This window comes from Colius striatus, chromosome 13, assembly GCF_028858725.1.
Source record: "Colius striatus isolate bColStr4 chromosome 13, bColStr4.1.hap1, whole genome shotgun sequence".
NCBI lineage: Eukaryota > Metazoa > Chordata > Aves > Coliiformes > Coliidae > Colius > Colius striatus.
The window spans coordinates 5,979,629-5,999,742 of NC_084771.1; the positions used below are offsets into that span (position 1 = coordinate 5,979,629).

Sequence of the window (20,114 nt, forward strand, 5' to 3'; positions counted from 1 at the left end):
TTTTAGTTTAGATTGGAGGACTGGAGCCTCATGGACAGAGGTTCTGTTATCAGTTGAAGTCTAACCTCAGACTTTTTGCACCTTTGGGATATTTGTAACATGTGTCTCATGGATTCTTTGCTAATTTCCTGGTCTTGGATTTTGCAAGTTTGACCAAGAAATGTGTATGTTGACTTTGTTACTCTTGCTGAAGCAGTCAGGACTTCAGGAAGAAGTCTTGGTTCAGAGGAGATTTTTGCTAACAACTCCTGGCCCAAAATGAGATGTTCAGTTTTCTTCTTCTAGGCTGAGACATGGAAGATGACTTAGTTTGACTTGAAGCCAGCAGCAGCCTCTCAAAGATACTGTGATGTTTCCTCTGCTCTTTTTTGGTCTTTAAGAGGAGTTAAACATTCAACATTAGAATGAAGCCAGTTTTTCCATAGGCTGGTTCTGTGTTGTGTGAGTTTGAACTCGACTGAAACATGTCTCAGTCTGTGGTTTTGTAACAACTGAATTACCTGCTTTCCTTTAAAACTGGAGGTTACCCTGTACCTTTTTTATTGAGTGCAATCACTCACAGTACCCTGCTCTGCTGGGAACCAGTTCCCATTCTATTTTGTATTCTATAAAACATGAATGAAGTTGGGCTTTAGGGACAAAACTTACTGGGGAAAGGTAGGCAATGCAATTAGACACACTTCATTTCTCCAGGAAATAGGGTTAAAACAGAGATGAGCAGCTCTGAGGTTTATACCCATGAGGGAAGAGTGTATTCATGTCCAGCTGTTGTTGGTAGGTCCTTTAACTGTGAAGGGCATCTTCACATGTTGGGAATGTTTGTAATTTGTGGTATAATTAGTAACAGTGTGGTAGCAACTTCATGTCTACCTCAACCCAGGGTCTTGAGGGGAACAGTCAGGGTTACTATGTGGAGACTCAGGATGGTTTAGCTCCTTGAGTCTATCAGAACAAGTGGTTGGTGTCTGGAATCTCCTCAGCATGTATCTTCCTGATACTGCCCTGTCTCCTGAAGAGGAAGGCAACAGCCCTGTATTATGTGATTACTGGAATTGACATTGTTGTAAATGCTGCCACTATCCCAGGGCAGCCTCTGCATATGCTTCAGCCCCTGCCTGTCTTTACAGCAGCCTGAGAAACTTGTAGCATTTACCATAACAATGATTTGCAGTGCCCTGTCTCCCATAGTTACCAGACCATCTGAGGATTGTCTAGAAAGTGTTGATAAAGAACTGTCGTGGTGGCCCCTATAAGAAGCTGCTCAAAGCTGCCATGGCTTCAAGTCAGACTCTCCCCTGGCCAAGACTGAGCAATCAGGTGCCTCTGTGATAACTGTTTGAGAAGGGAAAATCTGCAGAGGGAAGAGTAAGTGGTATGAGAAGAAGTGGGATAGGTGAGAAACACCCATGAGGACTCCAAGGTCAATGAAGGAGGAGAGGAGGAGGTGTGCCAGAGCAGAGACCCCCCGTCCTGCAGCCCTTGGTGAGCTGGCAGTTGCTCCCCTGCAACCCATGGAGGATAATGATGGAGCTGAGATGCTCTTGCAGCCCGTGGAGGACCCCACACCAGAGTGAGCAGTGGCACTTGAAGAAGGCTGTGACTCTGTGGGGAGGATATGCTGGAGCAATCTGTTTCTGAAGCACTGCAGCCCACAGAAAGGACCCATACTGGAGCAGTTTATGAGGAGCTGCAGCTCACTGAAAGGACTCACATTGGACAGATTCCTAGAGGACTGTTTCCCATGGGACATACCACATGCTGGAGTAGAGGAAGAGTGAATTCTTCCCCCCTGAGGAGGAAGGTGCAGCAGAGACTATCTGTGATGAACTGAGTGCAACCCTGCCGCCCTGTGCTGCTGAGGGGAGGAGGCAGGGATGTCAGGAGCAGGTAGCTGAGCCTGGGAAGGAGGGGGAGGTTGGGGAAAGGTTGTTTTTAAGATCTGATTCTATTTCTCATCATTCTACTCTTCTTTTTTGACTGGTAGCAGATTAAATTGGTTTTGTTTTTCCTGAAGTTGAATGTTTTGCCTGTGACCGTAATTGGTGAGTGATCCCTCCCTGTCCTGTCTCAGTCCACGAAGCCTTTAGTTAAATTCTCTTTCCCATCCCACTGCTGGGGTTGAGGAGTGAGCCAGTGGTTGCATGGTGCTTTATTGCCAGCCTGGCTTAAACAACTACAAGAGAACAGGTGTGTTCCCGTCACAGAGAACTCCAAGGTCCAGAGTGCAGCTGTAGCTGCTCCTGGTGCAAAGGCTTCTTCACAGACACTTTAGTAGGTATTGTTTCAATGGAGCCACATCACTTTGGGATCTCTGCCACACATGCTTAAATGTTGCCATGCTGGGCCCAGGGAACAGAGTCCTGCAGTGTGTTGTGCTGTGAATGTGTATCAGAAAGCATGGAGGACATTTTGTTCTTTCAGTGAATATTTAATTGCTTTTCATTTTAGGACTTCAATGTCCTTTGCACGTTCCTTTCCTTTGTAGACATATAGCAATGTCTACATAGTCATATAGCAATGTATCCTATGGTTGCTGATAGTTTTAGCTCCTTCAGCCTTCTTGGCTGTTACATAGTGCTATTGTTATGGCCAGGGTTACAAAGCCATGCTGTTGTACATAGATGGGAAAGCTTTTTCCTGGCACATGAGCAAGTGTTCAGTTTTGCGAAGCCAAAAGGTATGTGTGAGTTTTTTCTGTTGAGACCCACTGGGAGAAGTGCAAGCAGCAGGAGCCTGAGAGGAAACCAAGGCTGGACCTCAGTTCCTGAGGCCATGGTCTCTGGGAACAAGGAATTAACTTTGGTCTCTAGTCACAAAGAAGGAATTGTCTGCAAGCTGTGCGTGACCACCTCTGTTCCAAAACAGGCTTAAATTAAACAAGCAGCACTCCTAGTTTACCCATGAGCCACATCACTGCTTTCTCAGATGCTGACCTGCGAGGCCATAGGCAGCTTCTACCCTGTGCCAGAAGGACAACAGTGTGTTTGTTCTCATGCAGTGTGATTTATAATGGACCTTTCCAATTACTCCCTAGAAACGTAGCTGGTGAGGTGTCTCTGGAAGACATCTTCAGGCACTCTGCACTGACACAGGCTGCAAACATGGAAGTGTTGACAGTCCAGGAATGGACCATGACTGTATTCAATTCATCTTAAAGCATGAAAGATTTCCAAGTCCAGTGGAATCTGCATGATAACTGATGGATGCAGCAGTCCAAGTTAGGACTTAGTCAAGGGCTCTTCTGATTCTGACCACTGTTGTTGTTAATCCCCAGTGATGTTTGTTAATCCAACTGACTCTGTCCTTTTCCAGGGCAAGCAGCTCCAGTCACAACGCCTCTAGCAGCATAACATGCTTCTGGTACCATGGTGGGGTAATGACTCTAGTTGTGTGGGAAGTGTTGCCTACTGAATTTACAGCTGCACATGCAGCAATGCTCATCTAAACCTCTCCCAGACTGGAGGACTGAGGGAGATGCCAGGACAAGTAAACAAGGCTGTGCTTCTGCTGGTTTTACCCTGTTTCTTTTGGTTGGTCTTGCTAACTGTGGGCTTCTGCAACTGCCCTGCACAGGGCTGTTCAAACTGAAGTGTTCAGTCTGGGAGAACTGCCCGAGAGCCAAAAGATGAGCACATCAGAAACGTTTTAATTTGTATTTCTGTTCTGTCTTCCACTGAATGATATCCTTGTACTTTTAAACATCAGTGAATGCAAGGAAGGCAGATCTTCTGCTGGCAGAGCAGAAAGTGGAAACTTGCAGAGGCAGTGGTTTGCTCAAGGCTACTTGGAAATTAACTGGAAAAGTCCTTGCTTGAAACAAGAATGGATCTCTTGTTTGTCCTTAAAGTAAGTGCTCTAGTATGAGACTAGATCTTACTAATTGAATACAGAATTACACAATGTGATCGCTCCCTGCCCCTCTAAAGAAATACAGAACAAAACTTGTCAGCGCTGCACCCTCATGCTGTGGGATAATCTGAGGCTGGCTGGTTGCTTACCTAGTTTATTTGGGTTTTCAGTGTTTATTTTGTACTTGATGGAAGCAGAATCACCCCATCACTCTGGGAATCAGCATCCTTCAGGCAAAATGTATAGCTTGGCTTGCAGGGTACTTTTTGGTCCTGAACATTTCTTGGCAATTGATGGGGTACCTCTACAAAATAACCTTCAGGTGTGATTTGTGTAAGCCTTGCACTCTCCTGTTCCCTCCTGGCAATCCCAACAGCCTTCATGGATTCTTGACAGTGTAGAGAATTTGAGAGTAATGATGCTCAGGGACAGCTATGGAAGCAGGAAATGTGTTGTCTGGTCCAAGACAGCACTTGTCTGGTCCAAGACAGCACTGGTGTTAATGCTCCAGACCCATTGGCACCCTCCATGTTGAATGCTTGCAATTTTTCAGGAATATTGTAACACCAAGTGAATATTGGTAAAATTCATTCTAATAAGAGTTCTTTAATATTGGAGGGTTACAGCTGATACCAGATTAACATATTCATGGGGTTTTAGACATGACTTGGGTATTAACAATTACCTTTTAATCTGAAATGCTTGCAAGGGTCTCATGTCACTTCTATGCTAATGAGTCAGTCTGTCTTTATAAGAGATTGACTTTCTTTACATGATGTTTTGAGACTAAATATGAATGAAGGAAAATGGCCCTTAATTTTAACAAGTTCCCATTTGGTTTAACAGCTGCTGCGAGTTCTGTCTTGTCTTCTCGGCTGTAGTTGCCACTTTGGCAGCGTGTTTCTGGCTGTCAGACTCTTACAGAGTCCTAATGAAGTGAGACACTTTTTTTTTCTTTCCCCCACAGCTGTTATTTGTCATTTGATATAAATCTGCCTTGGTAGAGTTTTATTCCTGAGTAAATAATAAAAGGACAGTTTGTGTAAGAAGGCAGTGCTGGCAGGAGAGTTCCTGCTTTGTCGCTAGTGTAGAAGAAGCCATCACTCTTCTTTTAAAGGATGTGTTAGGTAGCTGAATCTGGGAAAGATCTTGAACTCCAGAGGGAACCAAAGCTATCCTCTTCTCCTGCTCTGCCCTTTGCTGCTGCTGTGTTCTAATTAGCAGTTAAACTCCACACCCTGCACCCCTGGTGCTGAGATGCTGGCTTCTGACAGTCCCTCCGGGTTTGGTTTTCATTGTGGTGCAGTCAACAAATGCTGTGTGTTTCTCCACTGTGCTTTGAAATGAAAGCTGTTGAATCAGTTGAGTTAGCAGACATGGGTCCATGCTCCTTAGGGTGCATCTTCCCCATCCTGACACCGGCAAGATGAGCCAGCCAGAGCTGGGTGATGTGATAGCCTGAGCATTATGTGCCTCTGGGGAGGTTCTTGGGTGGCTTAGGCTGGAGAGTTTGCTGCAAGAGCTGCAAATCCTGATTCCTTAGAGCTCTGACTTTAATAACTCCCTGATTCCTTAGAATAAATAGAGATACTTGACTGAGCTATTGAGTGTTAAAAACGTCACATGATTGTGCAAGGGCAGTCCTGCCAGACTGAAGATGCCCTCTCTGAGGTGTTTCCTGAGCTGCCTCAATGAATATACAGCTGATGTGGTGTGTTCATGTGCCTCACAGGGAAAGGCACACCACATCACACTGTGCTGCCAGCTCTCCTCAGAAAGTGTTTGCTGGACTCCACTCAGTTTCTCATTGACATGCAAAGCTCTCATCCATTTCCAGCACTGCACCAGGCAAACTTTGTGACAGAATTCCTGCAAAGCTTTTTTATGGTGCACACTAAGCTCTCCTGAGACCTCTCTGTCCTGCCTGTACTTCTAACAGCTTGCTTTTGGGACTCCCTGTGAAGAGGGAGATGGGCAACATGCTGTGAGGTTTTGTTGCCTACCTTGACAGACCTGTGTTACACCTCTGCTTAGAACTAGAAATTTTCATCCTTTCTAACCTTACCAAATCAGCCCCCTCATGGGAAGATATTTTTAATGATATGTGATATTGCAAGTACCTTTAAGACTTCATGATGAATGTAAAACATTGATCCTTGTTTGGACACAAGGACTAGTCACTAGAAAACTCTGTATCCAGCCTGTGCTTAATTTCACCCTTAAATTCTCTGTTATGTTGGAATTTGATGATAAAGAAAAATGTTTGATGGGTGACTGGTACCAATCTGGGATTTCAGAAGTTAAAGGAAGAATATCAATGAATCCTGCTGAGGAGAAGAAATGGAGGGTCACAAATGGTGTTGAAGAGACTGGGAGGCAGGAAGGGGTGTCTTATGCTTGCTGAATGCCAGGTCTTTAAAAAATGCTGTTGTTAGATAAAGTCTAGGAGTGGAGGAGAGGACTTTTCAGAAATTACATAGAGTGAGTGAGGTTCTTCTTTTAGAAACTGAGGATTCTTAACCATTTGTCTTGTCTTTGGAGAGGATGGCAGGTGAAAGTGTGTCCTCTAAACCTGATAGAAACACTCCAGGAGCAAATGCCAGTATAAGAGGCTGTAGTTCTTCCTCTGTTTCGCCCCTGCCTGGGGAAAGGTCTCTTGCTGACTTAAGCTGCTGTTGACTTCTCCATTGTTTCTCAGCTTTCTCAAGTAGCATATCATAGAATTGTTTTGATTGGAAAAGACTTTTAAGAACATCAAGTCCAACCACTCACCTCACACTGCCAAGCCCCCCACTAACCCATGTCCCTCAACACCTCAGCTATACAGCTTTGCAATATCTCCAGGGATGGGACTCCACCAGCTGCCTGGGCAGCCTGGCACAGTGTCTAACAGCCTTTTCAGTGAAGGTAAGATATGCCTGGAGTAATTTTTTTTGTAAGAAGTGGGGTGGAAGGCAGCCTGGATTTGAGTAAGGACGATGTCAATCTAGAAACGCTCCTTCTTGTCAGTAATTTTTAGGAGGAGATGCAGTGTCTGAGGGGGCTGGTCAACCGACCTCCCAGGGTCCCTTTCAGCTCTGTTTCTGTTGATGGGTTTTGTAGTCGTACCCTTGGCTGTACAAACACTTCAGGAAGGAGTCTCCTTTAACAATCAACAGCTGGCTTTAAAAGTCCACTCAGGGTTAGCATTTAAAGGGTTGCACACAGCCCTCTCCTTGGCTCATGGTGGGAGTCATAAGGCCCGAGTTATGCATTACCACTTTTAACTTTCAGAGAGGAGAAATCTCTGTGATTTGTCTCTTGCTGAGAAAAGTTCAATAGAGATAAAAAGGAAAAGGGGGGGAAAGTTTAAGGGGACATTAAAAGCACCATCACTTGATAGTGATTATACAACTCCAAAAGTAGGCCTGCCCTTATCACCACAGATGACAAAGTAGGACTTGGGGGTATTTCAGGATTAGGCTGTTGAATTAAGTACTTCAGAGTTTCTTTGGCTTACATGGATGGCTTTTTTTCTCCCAGCATCTTTTACTCTTTCTGGTGCTTTTTGCTCAGAGCAAAAGGTTTGCATAAGAGCAGAATCCATCAATACTCTTGTAATGCAAGCTGTTGTCTGCCAGCCTTGTTATGACCCACAAGTGCAAGATCTCCCTTTTAATGTGCCTATTGCTGCCTACAAATACAAATCCTTACTTCAAGAGGTTCCTCCAGTAATTTATGTGTCACAGTCCCATGAAATCTTATTTACCTTCAAGCCAGTCAGCTATTAGCCACCATTAGACTCCCTATTGAGATCAGCATTAGAGCACATTTGTTCACATGGGCTCGTGTTGGAACTTGTTCTCTGTGGACTTTACTGCAAAAACATCTTTTCTCTTTTAATATACCCACACATTGCAGCTCCAGGATGATTAATTTTCATAAGTCATTAGGAAAAAAACCAGAAGCAGATGCCTTCCAGCAATACATCTGGGACTCCCTAGTCTAAGTTTCTCATATCATTGATGGTTGTGTGTTGCTCATCCTTACCCAGCCTTGACATGAATCCTGCAAACCCTGTGGAATATATAGAGTGAAGCTTTTGCTGATGATCTGGGAAATACTGGGTTTTGAACTTATTTCTGAGAAAATGGAAAGGGTCTTTCAGGGCATGCACTGTTTGAGAGAGTTTTTTCCAGGATCATTGTTTTTGTTATTGAATCAACTTTAACTCTTTGCATTGGACTTTTGCAGATGGAATTGTATCAGAATCCCTGAAGTGTTCCCAGGTGAAAGTAGCTTTCCATTTCCAATGGGATTAGTAACTAGTTGTGAATGAACCAGGAGGTCCAGTATAGATTTTCTTTTACTTCCTAGTCTCCTACTTGCATGCATTACTACTCTCACAGTTCACAGTCTTGACAAAGCCATCAAACATTGGGATTCCTGCTTTCCTCGGTCTGCAATGTAACGAATATTACTTTTGTTCCTAGCACATTTTGAAGTCTAGATGAACAGCAAATGAGGTAGCTCAACATTTTCCCTTGCTATGGGACAGAATGCTGGTTTTGGAGGACTGACTATGCACAGGAATTAAGTAGCTCTCATCCTCTTTCAGTCTCATTCTCACTGAGTAGTGTGGCAGCACCTGCTTCATTGTCAGGCCCCAGGAGAAAAAAATGTGGTCTGGAAGGAATTCTGTATACTTCATCTACCCTATGTTTGGTTGGTTTTGGTTTGGGTTTTTGTGGTGTTTGTTTTTTGTATGACCTGCTTTTATAACATTGGCCACCAAACGTTTGAAACAAATATGTTAAGGTCATCAGAAGCCAATCAATTGCAGTACAGCTCTGTAAGGCATACCAGGACCATGATGCAGCCTACAATGAGGCTATCACCTTGGAGATAAATGGCATCTCAATTATATTTCTTTTTCCTAACTCTAGTTCCAACTGCTGTGTAGAAGCAGAATAAATACCCTACCCTGGCCATCACTGTGCCACTGCTACCACCTGAGCCTTCATTTTGGTAATCTCCATTCAGTTCAGTACTTAACTAGCAGACCCTCTGTTTTCAGTGATGAAAAGACAATGAGCAGAGAACTGGTTTGTTACAGTGATTTGCAAAAAGGCCATTTGTGAGAAATCTGACCTACTCAGCACATCTCTATCAACACCAGGTTGTGCTGGCCCTTGCCCACAAGTCATGGTCAGCGAGGTCTTTGCTTGTTCAATGAGTTCAAAGAGTTCCTAACCCCAAGTCCAAATCAAGGAGAGGCTTTATAAGACCAGCTTCAATTTTGGAAGGCATTCAGCCTTTGGCTGATCAAACTGTGGGATGTCAGAGTGCAAACTTGGTGTGTTGGATGTGAAACCTCAAGTAGGTAGAGTCCAGAGAGTATCTAAGAGTGCCAAGGGGAGAGTAAAGATGGAGAGAAACAGGCCTGCTTTCCCTCATCTCCTGCCAGCCACGTTTTCAGCGTGTTTACTCAGTGCTGTTGTTTACAGCAAGAGGAGGAGGATGCTGTGTAATTACAGCAAGAACAGATTTAACAGCTATGGCAAATTAAATGCAGCTCTGTTACACCAGACTGCATTGTTCATTTGCCTGTGAGCAAGTCTACTTTCCCCCTGCAAATTCTGCATCCTGCAGTGCTCTGCATGATGGCTTTACGCTTACATCATTACATTCTTCTTCCTTGGGACTTTGACCCCTGCTGGCAGGACAGTTTATCTTAATTAATAAACCTAAAATTTGCTCTGTAAAACTCTAAGAAAGCTGCAGGCTGGTACAACTTCAATGTTGTGGTTTTCAAGACAGGTTGCAGGGGTAGCACATTGACAAGCCCACTTGCAATGGGTTTGTTTCAAATTTGCCCTACTTATGTGAGCTCAGATGCTGGTTTAAGGAATGGCATTTGTTTACCCTCTTCAGAACAGATGAGAAAGGAACTTTAGATAAATGGTTGGTATGGCACACACTAATCCATCTTGGCAGTGGAGAAGAGGAATTCACAAAGTTCCTGAGGAGACAAGACTTGTTGGGAAAGGAAAGAGCCCTCCTTAGGCCAACCTAGAGTGGGAAAAGTGAATAAGCTTCCACCGGGCACATGAGCCCATCTCAGCATCCCTGAGCTGAGGATGCTTAGAGCACAGCTGCTCTGTCTTAGCATGTGTTCCCAGCTTAACTCTGTTAGCAAAAGCTCTTCTACTGCTATTCCTCTAATTGTGGATTTAGGCTTAATTATTTCTTATGTTGATTACTTTTTTTGTTCAAAAATGACCTCTACCTTCATATGGCAACTAACTTATTTTTATGTTAGTCTCTTGTTCTTCTTGGGCAGAGGGCTAGAGGAGATACTGAAGCCAGGATCAATGTGTGTTACAAGTATCTTTAAAAAGGATATTAAGGTGCCATCTAAACTTGGCATTACAGCATCTAATGCAACCCCAAAGTGAGTATATGTGTATGAACCTTTAATTCTTGCTAGGAAAACTGGCTGCTTTGACAGTCCTCACTTCACACAACTTCTTTGGCCTGTCCTAAGGCTTAACCAACAGAGCAGCCACAGTTTGAAAAGCTGTTGCCTAGAGCAGACTTGGGCAAAATTTGGTCAGGAATGAGTTAAAGACAAAATATCCTTCACTGAAAGAAACATTTTTGGGTGTTGATTTCCTTGTAAATAGCTTCATCATTTCTGTATACAATTTAAAAGAGTTACAAGTTACACCAACTAACCAGAAAGAGCCAGCACTGGAAAGAGACATATCCCTGGGACTGCAAGGCTGGGAGGTCAAAACAAGCTGCTAATTGTGGCAGGGTGACATCTGCTCCTTGCTGTGCAGGTCCATGGGTGTAGTGGCTGATGCTGTCACTAAGGTTTAATCAAGAAACCGTGCTGGTGGAGCACAAGGAGGAGCAGGAGCCAGCTCCTGGGATTAGCTCTGTTGGATCAGCAGGGCTCACTGGGGCAGTCAGACATGATTTTTATCACTAAAATCAGCTGTGTGTTCAGACCTGACTGCACACTCTGCCTGACAGCTGCCTAGGATTGGTTGCTTGCACATAACTCCTTTCCAGGCCAGAAACACCCTTGGCCAGCACCAATAGCAAAAGAGCATTATTAAGTCTATTAAGCCTGAGTTCATAGATTTTATTTTAGAACAGTAACAGATGGCAAATAGTGGTGGTACAGCTGCTGGAACCAGGAGAGGATGGATGCTGGTTTGTCATTTCAATGGATGCTGGCAATAATTCACGTTTATGTTTATACAGGGCCTTCCCTGTTTCAGAGCACTTTACAAACCAGTTGATAAATAATGGGCTTAGAGTTAATTTGAGCTGATAGAGTTTGTCTCTGTGCTCATCTGGCTGATGTGTGAGGGTAAAGATAAAGGAGGGCATCAGCCTGCACTCCCTACACATACTGGATGGGAATTAGGCAACCCTTTAGAATCACTCAGTTGCACTCTGCAAGGATTTCAGGCAGAAAAGGAGGGTAAACAGCTGGAATTCAAAGCCAATATGAGTAGCCAAGGTATCAAGTGGGAGCTTGGGCACCTGGAGCCACTCTCTTACAGCTGCACTTTTGTTTAGACTCCTTCCAAAGTGCTGCTGTCTCTCACAAGAAGCTGCCATAGGGAATAGGTAGCCAGCAGCCACTCTGTCCTTGCAGTCAGACACCGCAGCCAGTGCCTCCTGCCTCTGACACCTCCTCTCCATCACCCTCGCTGAGCTGTGCTATGAAGGCAGGAGGTGTTTCTGAGCCCATCTTTACCACAAGCATTTGGAAGTGACAGAGGAAGGAACCAGGTTTTAAGCTGCTTGGTTTGCTACCTCACAGCCTTACTTCAGACTGTGAGTTTGATGGATAGAACAGTTTAATGACACAAGTCTGGGGCACATAACCAGAATAGGTAGTTTTTAGCATTTTTTGGTACATATTAAGAGGCAGGTACATACTAAGAGACCACTTCCATTCCTCCCCCATTACTAGCAGATCTAGTTGTCATAATATGATCTAGGAAAGGTATCACACTAATAAGAGCTGAGTTTAGAAATTCAGTACTGCAGCCTCATGGTTTTTCCTCATGTGATGGGTCAGAACTTCCAGGAAAACAGAGGAAGAAGTCATCAAAAGGCACATAAACAGAAAATCATGTTTGTTAAAAGCTGAAAATTGTTGGAGGTAGGTAAAACATCAACTTTACATAGTTTCCCCTTTCTTTATAATATCTTTGTTTGAGAAGGTGTGCCTAAGCTGAGCAGCACGTGCTAGGAATGAGGTGTAAGGACAGGGGAGAAGCTTGCCAAACTCAAACTGGGATAGCTTAAAATCTTCCTTTTGTTTTAAAAATACCTGAAACTCTGAAAATGTGGAAGCTTCTCTGCACTGGTACTAAAAGACTGACAGCCCCTTCTTAAAGGTCCAGAAGAAGATATAATTCAAATCATTTTTAGCCAGTTAAAAGTGAATGTCCCATTACCATCTGCGTCACAGCAAGGGGAAAAACCACCTCCTTTACATTGTTTCCAATGTAATTGTAAGTGATACAAGGAAAGATATGAAATCATGCAGGCAGGGCAGGTCTCTAATTTCCAGCCCATTTCCACAGACTTCTGGGCTCAGATACAGTTCTGAATCTGGCTGGTCTTAGCCAAATGAAAGTTCTGAATCCCTGCAGTGTAAATATCACAAAGGATTGCCTTTCACTGCATTCAAGTAGAGCAGTGAAAGACATGGCTCCAGTATGCTTTTGACAGCAATGCAATTAAAAGGTCATAACCTAAAAGTAAGTCTAAAATCCAGTAATCCAGTCCTCCACCTGGCAGCATAAACAATCCTTTTTTGTTAACCATCAGCCAAAATAATACCTGGAGCATAACAAAATAAATATAATTGAAGTGCTGAGGAGGTGGTCTTTTCTATTTCAGTAAATACTGCTGGGTTTTTCATCTCCTCCTGGAAGGAAGTGTTTCTCATTGGTACACAGGGAAAGGCAGCTTTCACTCGACCATGGTGATATACTGATGAAATGGGAGACGAAGCTTGCACGGTTGTGATGCCAAAGATACGTCAAAATGTCTGGTCATGGAAGGGTGCAGGAGGAGGCTGAGTGTTGGCTTTGCAGACTGCTTCTCACTGGCATAAGACAGGGAGCAGCACTAAGAGCCCACAGTTTTCCCATTGGGAATGATGCCATTAAAGCAGGTAATGGTTGGGAGCCCAGACATACTGCTGTTCCCTGGCTTCAGGACTGTGCTGAGAGATCTCAAAGGACTTTTGCCAGGAAAAAGTTAAATTGTTCTGAATTTCAGGCTTTTGTCTAGGACCTTCACGGTGTCCTTAAATTGGATATTTCCATGTTCTCTAACCTTACATCCTAAGGATGCTGTGGGCTGGCAATACCTCCTGTCCTGTCTGTTCACTACCCTCTGTATCATTTTATGCAGCACAGTCAGAATTTGAGGCCACCTGGCAGCCTGACTGCATTGTCCAACTGCAGGAAACCATACTTTATGGCTCTCTGAATCCTGATGGACAGGATTCTCTTTGAACAAATTCCCTAAATACAGAAATAAAACCCTCATTTAAAACTTGTGCATTAACAAACTGAACAACAGATTTTACTTGGGTTTTTTTTTCCTGTTGCCTGGATCTCAGGGAGAGATTCTCTGATTTTCACTTGTGCTCCCCTGTCAAACACTTTCAGTTGTCAAAATGGGCTGTTGTACAGGCATGTCAGATGCATCAGCGCTTATCAGAAAGCTGAAAAGAGACAGCAATTATCAATCTGGGGTTTCTCATCTGCCACTTTATTGTTGCTTGTGCAGTGTTCACAGTGCCCTGGAAGCAAAGAGCTGCTTGTAGTCCCCTACAGAAGGATATTTCTTAATGTTCTTTGATGGGTTAAACACCAGTTTCCCTGGAGCGTTCCTTTGGAGTTTAAGATGTAAGAAATACTCATCAAAGGGAGAGCTGCAGGATCAGGATCCAGCAACACCACAGTATTACTATGCATCTAAGTTATAGCAGTGTATGATCAGTATGATTGCACATGCCTAATGGTGCCTTTCTGTTAAAAAATGACCAAAATTAGTCTGCAAGGGTTTTCTATGAACTGCCACTTAGTTTGCAGAACCGAGCTCATGCCTCACATCTGCAGACTGGAGGTTAGTGACATACAAGCAAACGCACAGCGAGTGGCAGGTAAAAACAAACAAGAAAAGGAAGCTATCAAAGCTAATAAAGAGTCTTGTTGCGTGCTGAATAAAGCTTTTAAGACTTTATCTTTTTGCTTGGGGCAAACAGTACATTTTGTTTCTGTTTTGCAGCGCACATAAGCTTTGGAAGGTTAAATAGAGAGTATTGGGTTATGGCAAATGGTCATCAGAGGCTTGCTTTACAGTTATGGCCTGTTAAATTGTTTACTGAACCTTCTATATCTCTCTGAGGTTGATGTGAGTCTTAATTCCAGTTTAACTCCTTGCAGACAGGAGTCTTTTGAATGTTTTGTAAAACCCAGAATGACAAACATAAATTCAAGATGTTTTTTATTATAAGCCACAAATAGTAAGGTCTCACCAGAAACATACCAGTCACCCCAATCAACTTTTAGCATGATATCATCATATGTCTTAGGGCTTAATGTAGGTTTTTATACCTGCTGTTCTACAACTGTCAGTGATTCTGTCTGCAGCTGGACAGATGCCAGGGTCTGACCTCACTGCTGGGAAGAGGCTGGGACAGCAAGGAGACTGGTCATGTGGTGAGCCTCCATGGCACTTGTGTCCATCCTGCTCATGGGTCAGCTTCTCACCTGCTGACCTTGAGGCTGCTTTGTTTGCCTCAAAATGCTGTGCTGAGCACCAGCTGTTTGGGAGAAACTCAGATGCCTGTAAGTTAGATGGTATGAAGAGACAACCCGGACAGCAAAGCCGTCTTTCCTCCCCAGTTGCAAATGGACTCTGCTAGGTGAGCAGAAGTTGCTCAGCCAAACAGTCTCTTTGCTTTGGTGCAACTCCTGTCACTCAGGACATTTCAATTTCAGCATTTGCATTCAGTTTCAGGGTTCACAGATAACAGTGTTAACTTGAGGCTGCATTGGGCATCTGTATCTTGTCCTGTAATATTTCAGCAAGATTGTGAGTGTTAGAGATATTTATATGGATGATAGAGAAGAAGCATTTTGGGCACTTGTTTGGGACATTTTGAAGTGTAGAAAAATAGCCAGTTTTCAGTAAAAAACATTACCCCCTTTGCTGTCCTTTAACCCCCACTTCTAGGTTGAAGATGCCTAAAATACAGTCCATGTGTACTGAAGGACAGACTACAGCTGCTCTGTGGGAACAGCAGGGAAGGGCTGGACCTCTACAACTGCAGCTTGTGCACCAAGGGATTTCCACCAGCCTCTGGAGGCAGGCAGGGCCAATGACCCTTGTATTTGTAGAGAGATACTTAGTTAATCTCTATAGGAGAACGATATCCTTTTGTATGAAAGTCAGGTGCTGTTTGGGCAGCCTGCCATTGAAGACCTTTACATATGGGGTTCATTGATTTGCAGAACTCATTGTGGTATTTCCAAACACTGGGACTTGACAATAAGTCCTCAGATAACCTGTGTTTTGTTGGGTAATCCAGGCAAAATGAAAGGCAGGACCAGGGAACTGCTGGAATATAGGGCCAGGCTGTTGGAGTGAGCAGAAACAAGGTTATTAGAGTGTGGGAGAGAGAGGAGGAACTCAAAGGCAGGAGTACTAGGGCAGAAGGTATGCTGGGATAAATTCCTTTCTGTATTACTTACATGTGCTTGTTGCTCTGCTGTTGGACTTCAGGTTGTTTTGTGGGGTGTTTTTCCTAACAATTTGTGGATTACACTGTGGACAGTGTATCATACCTCTGCAATCTATAGCTTTATGTTCAACCTCTATAATGTAAACCTACTTAAAGTTTCTCTGAAAAGGTGGTCAAGTCTGTATTGCCAGAATGCTTATGACCAACTTGCCTTTTTTCCTTCATGCTTCTTCATGTATGACTCCATAACTGAGGGATAGAGCACGGGGGCACACAAAGCAAGTTCAAAACAGGATGGAAAATGTGAAAACTAATAAGGGAAATATAATCTCATGCCAACAGAGAGAAAAAGATACATCTGAAAATAGTGTCACAGAAGCAGATGGTGTAAAATTTGAGCTAAAGTCCTGCTGATACTATTTATGGGCAGGACTCCTTGGTTTTATAGTGGACAAATGTAAAAAAAACACAATAGGGAAGATCATTGGCAGGAGAGGGCTCTTCACCTTCCCTAAAAGCCACATATTAGACACCTTCCCATTCTACAGTGGTTTTGGAAGTGAGGGTTTGATTTCATCCACAGAGGGCAAAGGCATGAGCCTTTGCCACAGGGCCCAGCAGACGGTGGTCTCACATCAAACCAGAGATTCTGAGGCTGAAACAATGTTTAACTCAAGTTACTCTTATTTTAATAATTAGCCAGCAGCCTGTTCCCATGTTTGAAGGGCATGTTCCTTTTTGGAGGTGTGCAATATTTCCCCTCATTTCAAAGGTATTCAGTCATTAAAAATGCACTGATTTTCAGGACTGACTGGCAAACAGCTATTATATGGGTCTGACCTTCATGTTTGTCTCACCAGAAGAAAACTCTGAAGTTGACTGTACCTGATTGCTGATACCTCTGTCTCTGATCTGCTGCCTTGAAAATGGTTTTGAAAAACTCTTCCAAAAGGAAATTATGGTGCTGAGGACACATTTTGCTTTTTGTTGAAGTGCATATTTTTGATCAAAGGAGTGCAAGTTTTACTGTAGAGAGCATTCCCTTCTAGGGTGCCTGCACAAGCACTAAGCCTGACCACAGGTGGTTCTGCCCTTGACAATGGGCATGGAGTTAATTGTATGGGGAGCAGGTGTAGTGACTGCATTTTAAAAAGCCCTGTGATATTAAATCAGCAAAAAAGCACCACTTGAGACACAGCAGTCACAGAGGTTGTGTGCTGTGGTAAACCTGTGTGTGTGAAATCTCTCCCTAAAAAGATTTCAGCACTTCACATGCCCTCTGCTAATGCTTATTTTTACACGACTCTTGGTGTCAGCTGTCCCGACTCCACATTGCCCTGGGCTGTTCTCAACTCTGGACTGTTTGCCAGTCTGCATGAGGTGAGCTTTGCTGCCTGATATGAACTGTTGACTTGTCCTGATAGTTTTTGTTGGCAACAAACATTGAAACACGCCAACTGCAATGGCAATGCAGCTGTGATTTCTGCAGCCCTCGGGTTTATTTTCCAAACGCTGAAGCCAGTGACAAAGCTGAACTGAGATCTTAGAGGGTCATTTTGTGAACAGAACCAAAAAAAGACCTCTTTTAGTGGTTTGAGCTTTTTTTTTCATGTAATCTGTCAGACAGAGGATATGAGGGATTGAAGAGAAGGTGCCAGCTGGGATGTTGCCTGTAACACGTAAGGATGTAATTGATAACACCTTAAATGTGTTAAATGTGGCCTCAACTGGTTCTCTAGTAATATTTTCCTTTCTGCCACTATAGATATGCTTGAAGGTAGTAGAGCTAGGAAAAACAACTGCCTTTTCTAGTGTGCTGTTCTCTAACTGCAATGTTGAGCTCCTCCTGAAGTGACAATTTTTCTAGTCATTGGAAAGCTGAATGTTGACAGATGTCCTTTTCAATACTGTAGTGAGTCCTGTTGTTACACCATTCCCCAAGAGACCTCAAGGTCCCTTTCTTAATGCATCCCTCTACTGTGGCTGGCAAACTGAACAGAAAGGCTTTTTGCCTAGCAAAAATACACCAGTCTCGTGAAATGAGCAGTAACTGCTGTGAGGAAGTCACTGGTTGTCCAGGTCATTTGAGGCTGCTCCACACGGTGGAGATGTGAGAGTTTTGTCTCACATAATGTGCCATTTTCAATCCAGCAAGGCTTAAATTATTTTATATTTGCCCAGACTCTCAACTCTCTTTGTTTTAGAGGCCATGTGAACAACCTGCAGAATGTGCTCCATAGAGATGAGTGACTACAGCATATTAATTGTGTTCCCTGACAGATGCCTGGACAGTGTAGGAGTGATTGACCTTCCATATTGCACTGGCCAGCTTGAATATTAAAGGAACAGGAAAACATACCAAAGAAAATAAGCACATAAACGCTGGCTGCACCACAGCTCCTGGAAGAACACACACTCCTTAGTGTGAACACTGCAGAGTTTCTGTTGAAAGTATACCTGTTCACATACAAAAGACCAAAAACCACCTTTCTCGTGCAACTGCTGTCAGTGCAATGAATAAACCACTGAAAACTTAACCTGCTTGCCCCAATTCTTTGGCCTGTGATGGACAGAGCTTATGTAAAGTGTCACTATGTGATGCTAAAGAAAGTATTGTGTCCTTTATAGTATTTAAAGGAAGGAAGTTCTCTGCAGGACAGCGAATACTAGGCAGCTGCTGGGTGACTACAGTCCTGCTGGGTGATGAACAAGGACAGCAAAAGCCTTCTTTCCTTCACAACTTAGAGGAACACAGGAGCCTGACCCACAGCTATAGCTGAGTCAAGGGTGATGCTTCTTGTTTAGGATTTTCTTAAGAGGGAATACATGGGTTAATCATGGCTAATTACTCTCCATTGCTGTCACTAGTAGTCCCAGTAGTTCTTTTCTAGGGCTTTAAATTCCAGATGGAGGGTAGAGTGAAGCCCGTGAGAAGAGTTAGACCTGCAGAGGAGTGAGTTCTGAGGTGCAAGCTGTCTACGTGGACCTACGCTAACCTCTTACCATCTCTCCTCCTTTTTTGTAGGTAACATCTTTGTCGTCAGTTTATCTGTCGCAGACCTCGTCGTTGCAGTTTATCCCTATCCTCTGATCTTGAGTGCCATTTTCCATAAGGGATGGACCATGGGAAATGTTCACTGCCAGATAAGCGGGTTCCTGATGGGCTTAAGTGTCATCGGGTCCATCTTCAACATCACGGCGATTGCAATCAACCGCTACTGCTACATCTGCCACAGCCTTCGGTACGATAAGCTATTCAACCTGAAGAACACCTGCTGCTATCTCTGCCTGACCTGGATTCTCACAGTGGTGGCAATTGTGCCAAACTTCTTCGTTGGCTCCTTGCAGTATGACCCCCGGATTTACTCCTGCACCTTTGCTCAGACGGTGAGTACTTCATACACTATCACAGTGGTGGTTGTCCACTTCATCGTTCCGCTGTCCATCGTGACCTTTTGCTACCTACGGATCTGGATTTTGGTGATTCAAGTCAAACACCGGGTGCGACAAGACTGCAAGCAGAAGCTCAGAGCAGCTGACATCCGGAATTTCTTGACTATGTTTGTGGTTTTTGTCCTTTTCGCTGTATGCTGGGGACCATTAAACTTTATTGGCCTTGCTGTTTCAATTAATCCTTCCAAAGTGCAGCCACACATTCCAGAATGGCTTTTTGTCCTGAGCTACTTTATGGCCTATTTTAACAGCTGCCTCAATGCTGTGATCTATGGGCTGCTTAACCAGAATTTCCGGAAGGAGTACAAAAGGATACTGCTGACCCTCCGGACTCCCAGGCTGCTGTTCATCGACGTGTCCAAGGGTGGGACAGAAGGGATGAAAAGCAAGCCATCTCCAGCCATAACAAACAACAACCACCAAGCTGAAATACATTTATGAGTCAGAACAGTGCTATTTATTCTGGATTACAGTGGTATATATGCTATGTAAGGGTGTGCATTTCACAGCTGGTGTTGCTGGGCTCCTCATGCAAGGAAAGAGCCTGCTGCCTTTCATGCTTAGCTTATTGTTGTGACATCAAACTTTTGAGTAAGGATTTTCAGAATGGAAATGACTGATTTTTAATTTATTTTTTTTAAATGCCATCTTTCACCATGTGCCTAATGAATAGGTTTGGTTGCTTTTGCCACAAGCATGCCAATACCCTGAAAAAGGGAAGCGTTCAGAGTGCATGGAGAAATGCAGTTACACTTGAAATGCGCCCTTCAAGAGCTGGCAAAACCACCACTTATTACAAACAAACCTTTCTCCCCTCCCTCTGAATTCTGTGGGTTTCTTAGCACTAACATAACCCAAACTATAGCAAACACAGTGTAAACTGCATGACTTTTTACCTTTTGAGTTAGGTAACAGTATTAGCCAGGAGGCATACCTATGGGCATGACGACTTCCACTGCGTATGCATTTGTTTTTCTTTTCTCTTAAGGTTTGGATGCTGGCCTGAGCTAGATGTGAGGCAGGCAAAAGTCAGACCTAC

At 43.8% G+C, this 20,114-nt stretch overlaps 1 protein-coding gene across 1 annotated transcript in view; it reads left to right on the forward strand.

Moving 5' to 3' along the window:
* GPR50 (G protein-coupled receptor 50) overlaps window positions 1–19,538 on the forward strand; it is a 42,626-nt gene extending 23,088 nt beyond the window's left edge. Inside the window, exon 2 of the mRNA XM_062006708.1 lies at window positions 18,648–19,538. Coding sequence (XP_061862692.1) covers window positions 18,648–19,516 — 869 coding nt within the window. The 3' untranslated portion in view covers window positions 19,517–19,538. The remainder of the gene's footprint in view (window positions 1–18,647) is intronic.
* Window positions 19,539–20,114: the final 576 nt, after the last annotated feature.